Source organism: Eleutherodactylus coqui, chromosome 1 (assembly GCF_035609145.1).
Source record: "Eleutherodactylus coqui strain aEleCoq1 chromosome 1, aEleCoq1.hap1, whole genome shotgun sequence".
Taxonomy (NCBI): Eukaryota; Metazoa; Chordata; class Amphibia; order Anura; family Eleutherodactylidae; genus Eleutherodactylus; species Eleutherodactylus coqui.
This window is the reverse complement of record NC_089837.1, coordinates 460,975,250-460,993,883: the sequence shown is the minus strand read 5'-3', so window position 1 is coordinate 460,993,883 and position 18,634 is coordinate 460,975,250. Positions and strand designations below refer to the sequence as shown.

The 18,634-nt window shown below is 36.4% G+C and overlaps 1 protein-coding gene across 1 annotated transcript; it reads right to left on the bottom strand.

Moving 5' to 3' along the window:
- Nucleotides 1-13,760: 13,760 nt before the first annotated feature.
- HOXC12 (homeobox C12) lies at nucleotides 13,761-17,813 on the bottom strand. Its single transcript, XM_066584266.1, has 2 exons — nucleotides 17,166-17,813; nucleotides 13,761-16,434 (listed from the first exon to the last, which is right to left on the bottom strand). The coding sequence occupies exons 1-2, from the start codon at nucleotides 17,740-17,742 to the stop codon at nucleotides 16,196-16,198; spliced, it is 816 nt and encodes a 271-aa protein (XP_066440363.1). The 5' UTR covers nucleotides 17,743-17,813; the 3' UTR covers nucleotides 13,761-16,195.
- Between the last annotated feature and the right edge of the window lie 821 nt (nucleotides 17,814-18,634).

The following is an 18,634-nucleotide window of genomic DNA, read 5'->3' as shown; positions in this document are numbered from 1 at the left end:
CCCCTTGTGTGCATTGAGCAGGAGAGGCAGTAGAAGGAGCATTTCAGGGGGTGGCTGGGAGGGAGAATGGGGAAGGAGGAGGGTGGGTGGGTTGGGGGGGGGGGGCTTTTGAAGTTTTCAATTTGGTCTCTGCTTTCTAGATTTTGCTCCCCTGTCACGGGGATTTGCACTCACTAGAAATAGGTCAAGTCTTATTTTTCCCACCTAATGCTTCAAACTTTGAGGTGGACACAGGGCAAGGCTTTTCTGGATAGATCAAATTCAACTGCTGGGGGACAGGCAAGGTTTTGGGGTCAAATCTTGAAACATTTGTAAATTGCAGCTTTTAAGTGCAGCAGAGACGTATACATCTGTACACTATTGATTACTTCTAGGCTCAGGATGAGAATAATTATCAAGCGTCTTCCAATAACTAATTGCTTTTTCTTGAGGATATTGTTTTATGTCAGGTATAGAATAAATCAGCAGCAACACTGGAGGTAGAGACCTTAAGATAAGCCAGGCTTAACATGACAAAACGAGTACATTGAAAGTTCAGAGCACACCTAGCATGAAGCCAGGGCAGCCTGTGTCCAGTCATATTAGGCATTGTAAAATAACATCACCCTCACCACAATGGGTGGTATAGCTGCCACTTGGGAGTCACACAGATTGCCAGATATGTGCTAATGAAACTACAAATGCAGCCCTGACATGGCCAAAAGAGTGAATATTTACTTCAGGGGGTCAAACCTGAGAGGAAAACTAGATGAAGAACAGAACATAGCCATGATGATTACGACAGATAGCTAAATAGATAGAAAGATAGATAGATAGATAGATAGATAGATAGAGTCACACTATCGAGCAAAAGCTTAGAAGAAGCAACACAGCAGCTTGTTCATGTGAAGTTAAAACAAATAACGTTTCTATTTTCATTTCATGTTAGATTCATTTATATATTACATTATTTCAGATATGACCAAGACCGACACACGATCGATACAAATGTATATACATATTTAGAAAACTATCTATCTGTCTTTTTCTCTTTCTACCTAAGTGCCTACATATATAGATTTAGATACAAAATGCATACATGTATAAGAAGAAAAGCAAAGAAACATCTTTTTTTTTTTAAATTCCGCCTCACCTCATCAGGTCCGCCAGCAGGAGCTCAACTTGTTAATATATCTTAATATATATCTGTTTTCTTATTTTTAAATAGCTGAATTTCGATTACACTAATACAAACAAAGCCTGGGATTAAAAATTGCAAAATTCTGTTGGTTTCTGAGTCAGGGCTTTCGCATACATGAAACGAGACTGCTTTTTATTTAACTAGTTTTTAACTTCAAAGCTTAATGTTATGTTTAAACCTACAAGTGATCTAGTTAACAGGAGACTATAGCAATTTCTAGAAACAAACACATTTAGATACATTGCTATATTAATAATTAAGATGCAATATACACAACAAAGAGGCCGACAAGCTATCTGGAATATATATATATATATATATATATATATATATATATATATTCATTCATTCAGTGTATATATATATAGTGTGTATATATACATTTATATATTTATTATTGAGATATACTCATTGTACATTCTTAAACTTTCAAGTGCATTCAATCTTGTAAATGTAATTTGGTCGTATATGTACAATTACAGAATAACACAAAATAAGCTAATAAAACAATCTCCATCACTGAATCACTTAGATTTTGAATTTTAGCATCGAACAGAATCTAATAAAACAAGAGCCATAAAGATAGCCTGGAGAGGTTAAACAGAGAAATACAGCCTGAGAGTTTCTCTGTACTTTTGGAATTATTCTTACATTTATTATGATATTGTGTAATTTCTAGAAAATAAATATTTCAGTAGCCCCATGAATCAAGCTGAGATTATCAATGCACTGCTCACATACAGGGACATCCTAGAAACATCATCAGGTCAACTATTGGGGTTTGCAATTTACCTGCGGAGAATGTCGCCTGCAGCGCACAAGTTTTAATTAAAGTGTCACTCGTGGTTTTACTTGGCATTTGATAGACCTGATACAAACTAATAACCTTAAGCTATTGTTTATGGGAGTCGTTATTTCCTGCAGCCTCTCATCCATTACAACACAGACAGCCACAATATCGAACATAATGTACAGAGGAGCTTAACACATCACACCGCATTTAGATAGACCTACATCTTATGCCTATATGGATAAATATATACGTGTTAAACACGTATATGTGTATATACACCTATATCTAGAGTGCCCCATTTTCTCTCTCTTTCTTTCTCTCACTTTTCTCTCTTTCTTTACCTGTATCTGTATACAGTTATAGACATCATACATTAATCACAGTATATGCCATAGACCGTCTACTAACTACAAACATATGGAATATCTTAAAATTAAAAATATCCATTGGCTGTTATCGAACTTCAATATGGAAAAGTTTGTAGGTCATATGTGTAATGAATGTATTGTTTAAAGTAGATCTGAATCAATAGAAGAACTTCACAATATCACAAGACACAAGAGAATATGATGCAGAAAGCAGCCCATGGACCTAGCTATTAGTCAGTCTGAGAATTGATGTTTTCCAGTAATGGCTGCAGTGGAATGGCACCTCACATTAAATGTGCAGATCACTTAAGCCTGACCTATGCTTTGTCGCTTAAACCAAGTTAAGAGTAAAGATTTCATAGCTAACTGCAAGGTTCTGCAGCAGAGACAGCTGGGGAGTCAGAGCACTTGAATTTGACCAATGTCAATTTCCTGACCACCATAAAATCCTGAATAGAGCAGCAGTCTGGGATTTTCTTTAGGTGCCCCCAACCCCCAAGAGCCTTAGTAACACCACCATAACCCATGTGCATAGTACAACTCACACAATCAAATCTTTGCTATCCATGCCCTGCTCACACTATTGTGGTTAGGAAATTTTCTTTTAAATGAAGTCTGAAAGTAAATATTATATATTTCAGATTTCAGGATAGTTTTGGAAAGATAATTAATAACGCTGTCATCCACTGTCTGCTCATAGGCTTCTATTGATGAATCTTACGTTCCCAGACAAATCTATATAGATGGGGTCGTAAAAGAAGCAAATAGAAACAAGAGAATAATCTGATTACTGGGGAAAATAATGATACCTTGCACACAGACATCTTCCTGTACTGAATGATTTTTATAAAAGGCGCTGACTTTATGCCACATAATGAATCTGCACCTAAAGTTCAGAATATAGATAAGGTGAAATAATGACACAGTGCTGAACTAGTTCATTATACCTTTCTACTTCCATGTGTATGTGTACAAGTAGATATATGTGAGAGACAAGCAGACAGAGAGTGAAGGTGCATACACATACGCACGCATATGCACACACACATATGTGTTTGTGTGTATATACATACCATACACACATATAATGTCTCTGGCGATACAAACATAATGGTTTTGTGTTCCATAATAGCGCTGACAGTCTACTATTTATGAAAGATGGAGCCATTTTTCTTTATCAAAGTATGCAGAGTACTTTTCAAAATGCAAATCTGGTAAAGCAAGAACAATAACATAAATATTTAATATATCCCTTTATTTGTCCTAAAAACTCTGTCTATCTATACATATCTATTTAATTTACAACTACTAATCTAGTTCTAGATAAACTCATCGAAGATATATATATATATATATATATATTACGTACGTCTAATCTTCTTCCTATCTATCTATCTATCTATCTATCTATCTATCTCCTATCTATCTATCTATCTATCCATCTATCTCTATCTCAAGTCTCTCATTTTTTCTGTTTCGCCATCCCGTCTGTGTGTCTATCTTTCTATAATAAAATTAGCTAGCTATATCTGAATTGACGACCCTATCTATCTATCTATCTATCTATCTATCTATCTATCTATCTATCTATCTATCTATCTATCATCTATATCAAATTTCACTCCTACATTTTCTGTATCACCGTCCAGTCTGTCTGTCTATCTGTCTATAACATTATAGTTAGCTGTGTCCTAATTGACAGGCGTGTGCTTAAAAAATATAGTGTAATTGTTTTGCATAGCTGTCTGTCTCCCTGTGTAGAGAAGTATTGTGCATTCTATAGGTGAAGAAACATATAGAGGACTACAGGAGAGAAGGAGCTGTTTTGCGCCTCTCCTCATTGCTGCATCATTCTTCCGTTTATGACTTGTCTATGAGATGCTTTTAAGTAGATGTTTCCCCAGCAATCCAGTGCCGTAATTACTTCCTAACTATGAGTCCTGGGCACAAGAAAATAACTGCTACCCGCAGCCATAAACAAAGATTACTAAATACCGCCTGAGTGTAAAGGGAAACCAGAACTGCGGCAAAATAGCCACAAGTGGCAAACATGAAGAAATATATTAATGTCCCCACATGGCAGAAATTATACATTTTATTGGATCTAGGCCAGACAGTGAACAGAAAGACAGAGAGAGGATGAGGAGAGAAAAAGGAGAAAGACGTGGATGGATGGCATATACAGATTGAAACAGATTATTATTAATATAGCTTTAAAGTTGGTTAGATGGATACATGTAGACACAAAAAAATGTGGAGCATAGAGATAAGGAGAGCGAAGAGATGGGCACACACACTGAACGTAAGAGAGAATACATTGGGGCATAAGGAAATTGACAAGGAAGAAAGAAAGAGAGAGAGAGAGAGAAAGAAAGGAAAAAGAAAGAGAGACGGGTACGTAGAGACAATGTATGGGAGGATTGATAGCAGGATAGAAAGAAATAATGGTTGGAGAAAGACATATAGCAAGCTAAAATGACAATAGAAATGTAGGGAATGAAAGAGAGACAGTATTGGGGAAAATATTCTCTAACAAAGGAATGAGGGGGGAAAGAGTGAGATGGGGTGAGAGAGAGGAGGGAGAGAGATGAAATGAGCAATTGGTAAAAGATTAAAGAGAGAGAGATGGAAGTGGTAGAAGATAGATAGAGAGAGAGAGAACTGGATGATGGAGGGGAGAGACAGAGATCAGGAAAGAGACAAAAAAAGGAAAAAGAATAAAGTGCAAGCTAGAAATGAGCGAGAGAGAGAGAGAAAAGCAGAGAAAGTGTGTAGGAATGAGAGAGAAAGAGAGAGGTATAGAAAGGTGTGGTGAATACAAACAAGAGGTATTGAAAGATAAAATGGGAAAAAAAGAGAGTGAAGGGAAGCGTAGAGAAAGAGGGAGTCAGAAAAAGAGAGAGGGAGAGGAAGGGGACTGGTTTTCTTGAGCTGCAAGTTCCATATCATATGGAATCAATAGAGATAAAAGCAGGTAACATGAATTCAGAGCCACACACATTGCAGCCTTGTACCAGGGTGGTATTGTCGCTGTAGTGCTATGATTCAGGCTTTAATAGTGATGTAAGGTATGTAATTGTTGTTTAATTGCTAAAAGATGAATATATCCATTGGCAAAAATAATGCCACTTATCTACATAATCCTAATTACAAATCTAGCAAGTACTTTAAAATTAATAGAGGCAGCAGAGAAATATATTTAATAAGATTTTTAAATAGCCACAATGAATTAGTGGTTTCAATTAAAGGAGCATTGTATCCAGATAAATGGATCGTACCATGGAGACTCGTGGATATAGAGGGACTTATTTATTGTTTACACTTTGGTTTACTATTACAGTTGGTTTAATCACAATCCGCTTGATTTGAGGCTTAGCACATACATTAACATCTATCTACCGTATCTACCCTATCTACCCTATCTATCTATCTATCTATCTATCTATCTATCTATCTATCTATCTATCTATCTATCTATCTATCTATCTACCTATCTATCTATCTATCTATCTATCTATCTATCTATCTATCTGTCTGTCTGTCTGTCTACCTGTCTGTCTGTCTATTTCTACCCCCTTATTTTTAGCCATTTTTATCCAATCATCTATCGTAAAATAATTAAATACACATTGATTCCTTTTCTAATATTTATTTCTTGCGATGACTTAATTTGCTTTAAGTATTACCTGCATCCACTCCCAACTATTTATACCATCTTTAAAATACCAATTATAAAAGATATATCCTCTTCAGCAGTGTCAGGATTTCACTAATTAGAACCATATAGAGCGAAATCACTGTCATTATTTCACACATCAGTAGTAAAATAAAAGCTAAAGCGACTGGCATATATTGTAAAAGTGAATTTATTTGCACACTACATACACCTCACTGTAAGAATATGCCTGCACTGAGATGCAGATAAGGTAACAATGGTCTTTAATTTCATAGATGTAGAACTATAAGACGTAGCATGACCTGCAAGAGTTCATGTAGTTTCCTGCTTCTACCTGGATCCATGTATGCTAAAAGAACAAAGTAAGCGTAAAATAATAACATCAGTATAATTGTGTATTTATTTGTCAGCCAAACTAATACATAATCAGGAGTCATAATATTGTCCATTTATTTATTGGGGAAGGTGGGGGAGGGGGACAAGACAATGGCCTATGATACCACGTGGTTATGCAATACTAAAATATTTCTAGATTAAAAGTTGGAATTATTTACAATTATCATCATCCTCATCATGTAGGAAGGTTTTTCAGTAAATACTGATTAAATAGAGTTGTAAAGCCGCAAATTAATACTGCCGACTGTACAGTAATGATGCATTTTTTATACATAACCTGTGTGGAGATCTGTCTTACACATATGAAGAGGCTTTGACTCAGATCAAGTCTTGATACTTTGGTGTAAATATTTAAAATCCCATCTAGCTGCAAGCTCCTGTCTTGACTACAAAATGTATAAATAACAGCCAAATCACAGGGCAACATTGAAGAATCACTGTAATGCAAGTTTAGCAACACATCTGGCAAGAATGGGGTTGTAGCCACAGATTGTACAGATTAGGTGCAGCTTTAAAGAGCAGATCTGTTCATTAATGCCATGTACAACACATCCAACCCGTGCTCAGTCTATAACAATGCTTCCCTTAAGAACAGCACACGTTACATTGACCTCCCATGTTTGAAATGAAATCAAGCAGTCTGTGACCAGTCACTGTGCCACTTAGTAAGGGGGTTTCATGCCCTATGTAATCACATTAGTAAAGGGTATACTCACATCAATGCAGAGAAATATATTCACTGAATTGAAAAAGCAGCTTTACCCCGACTGTATCATACCTCACCGCAATGTAGGCGCTTTTCTGCTGTACTGTCCAGACTTTAATGAACTAACAGTAACTTTTCCAACAGTACAGTAATAATGCAATCTAAACACCTAGCCTGTCACAAAGCCACCTTACATGTAATCACAGGTTTCTGTGGAAAGTCTGACAAACAAGAAGGGGATACAGGTTGCAAAAACTGGATAATATATCTACTATGCACTAATGCTCTAAATTCTGATATAGTTCATATTCATAAATAGTTGATGGGTACAAACAAGCACACGTGGATTATCTATCTATCTATCTATCTATCTATCTATCTATCTATCTGTGTGTATATATATATATATATATATATATATATATATATATATATATATATATATGTGTGTGTGTGTGTGTGTGTGTGTGTATGTATATATATATATATATATATATATATATATATATATATATATCCCAACAAGTATTTCGAATTCAGTTCTGCTACATCTGTACATTCCTCTTTTAATTTTGGGATAGTATAGATAAGAAGACGTGTGTGCATTTTTCCTTACCGATTTCTCTGCATTGGTTTCTGCAGTGGATATTGCATTGCTCAGATAAAGTGTAATTGGCTTTTTTCAGTATGACGTGAACATCCTTTCCTCCAGAGAAGACGTGCTGTTTGCAGATTGCTGAAAGGAATTCTCCAATGAAGGCTGGATCTATAAAACTAGAAGATCTGCTATCCCCATGGCCCTGGCCATAACTCCCTTCATCCTTCATCTATTAGTCGTCTTGCTTAAAACAAGAGTAGGACAAGCAATATGAGTATATGCCTATATTTACCAGGCATAGGAAAGCATTTCCCCTTTAGCCTTGTTGTGACAAAGGGGTGAAAATGGAGGACCATGGCAAGCCATATAAGGCAGGATGCTAACTTGACCTTCACTTTGCAACCATGCTCCTCCCACCCAGACAGACAGTTGTAAACACAAGTTGTAGACAGCACGCTGACAACATTAGCAGATCTCTAAAGCACTAAACAGCCATCACATAGGTGTGAACATTAATGCATTGCTAGACTATTATTGCAAGGCTGCTACCAAAAAAAGACAAGAGGTGGCCAAACAATTTTGGGAAGGCATAGGGTAATAATGGGAATAATAGCTGCTCTTTTAGGATGGGGGAGTGCAGGGGAGAAATGGAAAGCTAGGAGAGTTAATGTATGCCAGATCTCAAGGGGTGGGCTGATCTGCCACATCCGGAATACTCAGCAAAGGGGAGAATGGGAGTGGAATTTGTAGTGAGGGATAAAGAAAAAATAAAACAATAATCCCTTCTTTCCAGCCAGTCATTTCATGTGTCTGCACCAAGAGCACTGTTTCCTCCTTTACAATGTACCTTTTTGTTAAGAAATCCTTAAAAGAGTCCTGCTTAGACCCAGGAGCACGTAGTATCAAACAGAAATAGAATCCAGTCCTAATAAATCTGCCCAAACATAGGGAAATCAGGTTGATGCAGTCAATATCTATCTATCTATCTATCTATCTAATATATATATATATATATATATATATATATATATATATATATATATATATATAAAATGGATTATCTATCTATCTATCTATCTGTCCTAACCCTTTTCATCCCACTGTATTCCTCACTAATACACCCGAATTCACTTCAAATCGGTACATTGACAGATACTGGCTAGTGACCAGCTGATGCATACTTTTTCTATACCCTACTTTTATGGTTTAACCCTAATTATATAAAATATGTATAAACCGTTGTACAGAACAAACACTTTACTTCTTGTGTCACCCCGATTTCCACATAGATTATAAACTCTTATAATGAGACGTTAAACTCTTATAATGAGACGTTAAATATAATATTACACTAATAAACAATTTGAACAATAGGAATGAAGTCCCAGCTCACGTCTGTTTGTGTTCCCTTTGAATTGTAAAGTACTGCAGAATATGTTGGAGCTAAATAAATAAAAGTGATGATAATTACCTACATGTGTCTATAGATGTGATATACGTGCACGCATATACTGTTTGTGTACACTATTTATTTAAATTTAAATAATCTTTATTGAAAGTTCCAAATAAGTATTAATATTGGGAAAGCAAGGAGGAAATAGAGATTGGAGATAGGGGTGATGGATTGGGTTGAGGATTTGAGGAATAGTAACACACATCTGGGTTTTACAGGCTTTTTATTTATGACTAAGCATATATACACAGCACAATTCTCTATATTATCTATGATAGAGATAGATAGATAGATAGATAGACAGACAGACAGATATGCACACTCATAAAGACATACACGCCAACTTTCTTATATTCTCAGAATTGATTAAGAAAGTGAATAGAGCATTTCATATACATCTGTTCTACAATTAGATAAACTATACCAAAATGCAAAGAAAAAAACTATAAAATAAAAATGTACCTTGATTAATATGCATTTAGCCTACATTTCTTTATCACCGGTCACTGTATGGTTATGTGGCTAGAACAAATAACGCAAACCTTACATTAGCTGCTATTGATAACTGAATAGGCGAATGTATACACCAAGTCCCAAAGACTCTAAAAGGGCAGCCTGGCTTTGGAACTTTATTCATGCATTAAATTTTACACTTTAGCATTGTCTCTGGAGTAATTATTACTATAATTATTATTAACTAACCTATAGTGACCATTTCTACTTATGCTCTAGAAACAAAGACGATTTTCTAAAGCAACACATTTTGCATGGAAGGGGCCGGGAGAGGCCAGTGCCATACATTTCTGTAATGTGGAATGCGCAGACCCATTTCACCCACTAGGAGTCCTTTTTTCCAACAAAATGTATTTTCTGGTGTCTCTCAGGCAAGCTAACCAGCATGCAGATATGTACTGAGGAGATTTAAGGAATGCAAATGGGATGGGAGGTAGATAGATAGATAGATAGATAGATAGATAGATAGATAGATAGATAGATAGATAGATAGATAGATAGATCAGATGTAGATATAATATAGATAAAGAGAAAGATAGCAAACAAATGTAGATATACGACAGAAAAAGATAGAACAGATGTAGATATACAATATATAGATAGAAAAATAGATGTAGATATGCGATGGAAAAAAGATAGAACAGATGTAGACATGCGATAAACAAGATAGAACAAATGTAGACATACGATAGATAGACATATATATGTAGATATGCGATAGAAAAATATAGTTGAAACAGATGTAGATATACGATAGAAAAAAACATAGATAACAGTAGTAGATAGGTGACATAATAAAACGATAAATAAATAAGATAGATCAATAGATAAATACAGATAAACTACCTTCTCTTCAGTTTATTGTACCTTATTCATAGTCAGCAATAAATCCCAGCACTAATACACATCCAACTGTCCGTCTGTCAGTCCGTCTTGCTAGGGCCTCTACCATAGCTGATGTGTGACCTCGACCCCTCTAGGGTTACTATAGTGAGCAGTCTCGGCAGAACTAGTTCAAGTTGAAATAGTTGTCTCTGGGATCCGAGAAGACGATTGTTTAGGGCCTGAATGCGTGGAAATGATATATGCGTCCTTTAGTTGTCACAAATAGGATGTAAAGGGCTATTGTAGAAAAACAGAAGCAGAAGTAACAGAATAGGCCGCACGATATGATAATAAAGTAATCTATAGAAGTAGTAGTATTGTTATATCATCAGCAGCAGCGTCATCTGTACACATAAATAGACTTCGATGAATTGAATCGTGCATGAATGTTATATATGTATAATCTACTTTCTAAAAAGCGTGGGCTAGTTATGAAGACAACTATAGGAGTAGAATATGTACCGCTTTCGAATAATTAATAGAGAGATACAAACATAGATTATTAGGATATTTAGAGAAGAATAATTCGTGTAGTACTTCAAGAATAAGTTTTATTTTATTATAATTCTGAATGTTATTATTATCGGTAGTAGTAATAGAAGTCGCATAGACATTATTATATAAATATAATTAATATTAATTATTATATATTTATTATTTGTTATTATTTTTATGCTTTTACTTATTTATACTTGTTATTTAATGATCTATTTGATTGGCTTTATTTATATTTATGAACTGTTTAATAAATGTATATTTTTTGTAGATTTTATTTATGTATTTTTTAATCCTAACAATTAACCGGTATTTTATTTATTACTTTTATTAACATGCAAGAGACAGTAAACATTACTAGATGGTTTGTAGAAACAGAAAGAACGACAGAATATTCTACATTACAGGTACTTTTAAGGCGAAGCAGCTGGGGGCGCCTGCTGCATGGCAAATATTCATCACTCACAGAGCTCTGCGCAAGTGATATCACCAACTAAATTACTTTATGACAAACAGTGGAATCTAATGTGAGGAAGAAGAAAATAATATATCGTACAATAAAAATGAATATGCCCTGATATACACAACAGTCTAAACAAAGTTCACTATTTCCATTTATTTCTTCTTTTTTGCAGCTAGGGTGATTAATCCATTAATTTCTTCATTTCCTCGACTTGTTATTTTCTATACTATAAGAACGTTGGATACATTTATAGAGGAATTAATCTCTGAAAAACCGATACCATAACACACTACTATTTCCAGGAGTTGTGGGAATAATCCTGGTGTATGTGAATACTCAAAAATGGCTGCTAGGGGGGGCTACAGCTCCTCTAGACCTCCGATGGAAAGAAGTCAAATCAATGTGACTGGTAATCTCATTATATGAGAATAAACATTATTTACACTGTGTTCTATTGCCTGCTGCTACTAGAAGAATTATTGAGCATCAAGCCTGCTACCAGTTCTATCATATCTAATGAATTATATTCAGAGTAGATTTGAGGCTACAAGAAAGGGGCATCCTTTAGGCCTTTAGATACTTCATAAGTAGGTGATCTCATACTTACCCAGACCAGAGGCATGGGTCAAGCTTTTAAAAGCCCGATAAAGTTATAAAAAAGGTCCTCAAAAACTCGATATAATATTCATTTTTTTTCTCTAGATCAATCCATGTACAGTCACTGAATACTTCAGCAGTATATCCACGGGACTCCAATCATGCAGTAAAAAGAATATAAAAAGCTATAAAGCCCAATTAAGCATTTAAACACTCTAAAAGGTGCGCTGTATTGTTTTTTTGTGTGCGACATGAGGTGAGGTATACTGGTTATGATGATTAATGCATGGCATAAGGCAAATGGTCAATAGTGATATTAACACAAAATCACGTTATGTACTGTATTATACAAGTGGATGGTCAATGGCAAGTGTCTCCTAACACTGGGGTTTTTTCAAAAGTTTCAGATTTCTATTTCATATAAATTTTAAATAGTGATTTAGTCTTGTAGCCCTAAGTGGATGGAAATTAAGGACCTAGATTGTTCCTCTAGATCTCCATTAAATGAAATGGGTGGCCACGGATCCCACGGCACAGAGAAAAGATGAGCATTCTCATATATCTTGTAAATCTCCCTCCGGCGTGGCTGCGCCAGATAAAAAATCGTGGGCTGCAGCATTTTTCAGTTAGGATAGGCTGCAGGTCCAGTACCGTGCCCAATAGCCAGTGTAGTGTCAGATAAGTCGTGGGGTGCAACGCTTTCTTCTTTTGCCACCAGGAATTCCCATCCATGGGTCTCCAAATGGCAGTATGTAGACACATAAAAACGCTTTTAGATCAAAACATATCCGATAAAAACAATAGAAGGCCTGTTCAAACTTTGGATCAGCTCACGATCCAAGGATATAACATGCACCTAGATTCTGAACAGGTCAAGACTGAAGCTTTTCTATTTGGCATCCTTTATAATGGGATCTGTCAAATGGTCTTCAACTGTTTGTTTTTTGAAATCTTTGGTGCAATGTTCTTCTATTATGCGGTGCAAAGTTATATTCTTCTGTGGAATTTAATACTAATTAGTTTGAATCAATTGATCAGTCTGGTTCATGATCTGATAGAAAAGGAAGTCAGTTGGGCGTCATAATGCAATCTGACATTATCGGAAACAAAAAATGATTTTATGAAGAATTACATTGAGGAAGATTAATCAATGTATTTCGGCCAGGTTTCTGGTGTAATTGAATTGAAAAATGTAGTGGTTTGTCCAAATACCATATTTATGAAGTTTACCATCCACATTTTTGGACTCGTTCTATAATTGCACCCAAATTCATGAAGTTGTACTAATTCTTTATATTTTTTATACTTTGTCCAATCAGTTTTGAACAGTTGCAAAAAGCACCTGTGCACACCTGTGCAGCAGAGAAGGCGCACATGTGATTGTGACTATCCCCTGAAAAAATTAAAGACAACCCCAATGTGGTTCTAGTCCTCTATTTTTCCACAAAACCCCAAAATTCACCACTGATTTTAGTGCATATCCATCTGTAAAGGGACACATGGAGACATAATTTATGTCGTTATTAGAACAATTGAATATTGGTATTAAACTAATGTTTCAAAAAAAATATTGGTATTATAACTGTGTAGAATTCAGTCATGTCATACAAATAAGTAAAGTCAGTCTAGTGCAAATCTTTGATAAATCAATTTAATGTGAGCAACGTCATAAAATACACGACGGTTGTTATTATTTATGCAGCACATTTATATAATGATCAGATGTGCAAAGAGCATTATGTCCTTACCACAACGTGAGACACAGGGATCGTGTCAAGCTATTCCTAAACATAGGACCTTAAACTGATCGCATATGGTAATAATAAAACTAGCACATCATTATAGAGGACCACAGAGCTGCAGCCATGTATGCCAGCATAATCCAGCATCTACATCTTGACTGATAGCAAATGCAATAAATGAAGTTATAATTTTTATCTAGAAGTAGGTTTACATAGGGTTCAGTCCAGGATTATTTGACTGACCATCGTAATGCAAGCTACATGGACTACACCGTAATGCAGCTTCAGCACTTAAGTCTCTAATATTTAATTGCATCTCCAGAAATGATCTGACTTCCAGTAAAATCAGGATCCCCCAGGATTGGATAACAACACAACATGTCAGCAAGGCAGCAATTAAGGTGATTTGTTTATGATGTGTCCATTACTCTTCTTGCTGCATACTGTACCCTTCTACTAGCAGCACTGACGAGTGGCCAGCAATCAAGCCGTGTGGGCTAGCACAAAAAAAAGTTGATGAAAAGCAGCCTCCATTCAGTTTTTTTTTCTCCTTGGGATCGACTCCATCCTTTACAGATCGTAAATAAAACTTCTTGAGCCAGTTCTGCCCGGCCACGACCGTGAACGTAAAGGGAAGCACGTGGTGGTAATTTAAACTTCCTAGAAATTGCTGCTTTGTAATAAAATTAATCCCCTTTGAAATAAAACGAATGGAGCAAAGATTGCAAAGGAGAAAAATCCCACACACTGTTATCTCCACCCATATTCTTTTCATCTCCGAAATTACACTCGACTCTTATGTACATACTATAGAAGTCAGTGTACAGGCATATACATAGTCAAAAGCACACACAAACATATGTATTATTACTCAGGCATTTCTAAAATCACATAGATTCACAAACACACACACACACACACACACACACACACAAAGCCTACACAAATAGACACACACAACATACATTGCACGCACATATACACATGTAAGCACAACTACACAGGCACATACACATACTCACTCACACAGATAGACACACATCACACAACATATACGTACACAAGAATATATATGAAAATTCACACAACAGACACAAAGAGACGCACATGACACACATACCTATTACAAACACACTTATCACTCTTTAAACTGGTTCACTTCGGTGCATTTTATGGTGTCAATTAAACTCCGCAAGACCATGTTTATAAGATTTCTTTCATTTTCAAAGGCCAATTAAATGAATTTAATGACTGCATACTAATATATGTTTTATGGTTACACAGTAACTTTATAAACTGAGGGCATTTATTATTCTCACGGTCAGTATTATGAAATGTCCTTCAATTCCTAATAAGATATCAATAGATCAGATCACTTTATTTCTCATAGTGATGTGTCATTTCATGTACTGAAAACACATATTAATAAGCTTCACAAATCATTATGATAAAATAAATATTTACATACATACATTTACTGATAAACATATAGAGATTTAAAAAAAGGAAATGTATTTGGATGTAGAACTGCTCCATAATCCAGCCATTAGTATGTGCACATGCTGCAACCTATACCATTGTTAATACTGTCTTGGTATTATACATACTAGTTGTGTGTACTCAATCCCCTGCCTTGAAATGATGAGGGATAATAATACAGACCCATCAATACTGATGCAGACAGGTTCCTTCATGTGTCCCCAATATTGATTCCTAAATAGCACCAGCCTGAGGTCCCCAATAGATATCTTTGAGCAAGGAATCTTCTCCATATTTATGACTGGAGAACATATATTCCCTTTGGACGTGTAGTTCAGCTTGCTAAATCTGAAACAATTCATTGCATCTTTGTGAATACAAGTGATATAAAATACATTAGAGTTGTTGACATCCACAATATTGCATGACATGACTCATACTGAGCTTATCCCTGACCCCCTCCACAAGTACAGCACAGAGTTCACTTAGGGTAAGGGTGCAGTCACCTTAATAAAGAGGAGAATAACACTGACCCGTATCGTTGTCATTTCAGCTGATTCTGGAACAAGTACAAAACCAATGGTTGAGGTCAGACATTGAAGGACTGGGAACTAAACCCTCCCTAGACCTGAAGAGAGGAAACGCTACATAGAAGGGAATACTTGCTCCAAACTGAGTCCATTTCTGCTCAGTCATCACTACCCTTCAGTTCATCTCCTTTTATTTTTTTGGCTTCAGATTGTGCAGTCATGAAGCTAGTGGTCCAAAAATATGAACCTTCGGGTCTGGTCATTGTAGTTAAAAGAAAAACTTGTGCAGGTAGCCCACATAGGAGCAGAGAAAGCAGATACTTAGAAGAATGACATAGCCTGCTCCCTCATGAGGAGTCTTTTCTTCTTCATCCTTCGGTTCTGGAACCAGATCTTGACCTGCTGGTCACTGAGACTCAGACGGTCAGACAGTTCTCTTCTCCGTTGCCTAGTGATAAATTCATTGACCAAAAACTCTCCTTCCAACTCAGCTAGTTGAAACTTAGAATATGGCTTTCTCTTCTTGCGAGATCTTGTGTGCATAGGATACCAAGGAGCCCCTGTAGAGAATCAGAGGACATAAATGATGTTTACAGTATTCATGTGCATACATTTCATAAGGATAGCGACATTTAATTAATCCTATTAAAGCTATTGCAATACTACTATTGCTACTAATGATAATAATGCTGACAACAATAACAACACTAAATTTAAAACTAAATAAAACTATATTCCTGTTCTTGAGAGATCCTGCATGGATAGGAGACCACTGGGTCCATGTATGGAATATATGGAAATATATTAATTACTATAATATATTAATTATTAATTGTTCTGAAAAAGTGTTTACATACATTTATTAGGTAAATGACATATAATTAATATTACCCTAAGAAGTAAAAGCTAATTATCCATTGCAACATGCTTGTAGCTGTCATGCATACAGTGCTGCAAACCAGATATGAATGAAATTAAATTCCTTCTCTAATAATATGTGCAGATAGCCTGTCACTAACTTGATGGTGTTTTAATTTCATGGGATATTTACATGTTTATGGCTGGATCCCTCCTCTCTTTCTTTCCCCTTTAAAACATGGATCACCTAATAAAGCATGATGGTATTTAGTGCTACCCCTAGCGGTGTTGGTCCTATATAAACCGTAATGCCACGCAAGTTCCTAATTAAATGCATTAAGTCTGAAGTCACAGAATACGATGTAGAACCTATAAGATAGCATATATCCTAGTAAAGCAGTATACATGTGTTATGCAGCATCTGCACACTCACCGGTGGAGGGAAGGCTGCTGCTGCTGCCAGGGTTGGTAGCCGGAGATGCCATTGTCCCCGCTTCACTGCTCTGATTCTTGGGGGTCTCATTGACCAGGGATGAGTTGGAGTCAGACTCCAGGGACTGGCACGATGGAGGGTCGAGGGGGGTGGCATCTGCTGCTGCCCCATAGTCGTATTTATGAAAAGTGCTGCCTCCCATAGCGTTAGGAATCACCCCGTCCAGGGGCATCAATACATTGGGATCTCTCAGTCGCTCCTCTCTCTTCAGGCTGGGGACATCTGGGCATGCCTCTCGGTAGTAACACTTGGTATCTTCTACCCTGGCCAAATCACACGCTCTGCTGAAGGAAGGGTTAATGGGGCTGCTGAGATAGGGTTGGGGGTAGGCATTGCAGGGCTCTGTGGATGCCCAGGGAAGGGAGCACACATTATCCCTTCTAGGATAAGACAGAGAAGGCAGCCCAGGTAACTGCCCCCCTGAGGTCCTGAAATTGGGGAAATAGAAGGTGTCCCCCGTGTGAATATTGACCAGCGGTCCCACAAAGCCGGGATTCAGCAGATTATGCTCTCCCATGTCCGCGGGCCTCACCAGCAGCTTCTACTTTATTGCCATCTGACATTAAACATAGTCAAACCTGGAGCTCAAGACCATTGGTCCAAATCGGTCATGTGGCAGCAGCCTGAGACGCCTCGGGAAGCCCCGCCCCTCTCTTGGCTGCTGAACACAAGATAAGACGTTACTGAGTTCTCATTACTTGTGTCTTCCCCAATATACCCCCAACACGTCACAGTCCTGCTATATAGTCGGACTCGTCAGTGCTAAAGGAACAGTCTGGATTAAAGCCTGCATAAAATGTATCACGTTACATCTCATTAACTACATGACTGGTATTATGCTACACACACATCTGTATTTCAAAGCTCAAGCATGTAAAGTAGATTAACATATTGGAACTATCTATCTTTCTAGCATCATCAACTAAAATTTCTCTATCTTGTATCTAATATTTAATATATCTATCATTCCCTGTCACATTACGAAAACCGACATTTAAATAATATATAGTTATTTTATATTAATATACTACATTCGGTGTATACATACAAACACAAATACATAAAATAAGCATATACTCACTGATTAGTATATTCATTCATAGATTGCATACACAATTTATATGAATTCCACTATGGCTATAAACATGAGATATATATGCTGACAGACAATTCCGTTAGGATTTGCACATCTTACATACTGTATGTCTATAGTGGGCCATGTATACTGGATTAGTGACGAATCCCACTGTAATGAATGAATGAATGAATCAAATAATCAATATTTCAGGTTTTTGGCCATAGTGGAATCCAAAGGTGTTGAGTATTTGGTAACTACAGTGAACCTCTGGTACTCTTATACTCATGTTAACATGCTTATTTACATGATGTATTCATATATTTAGTTATCA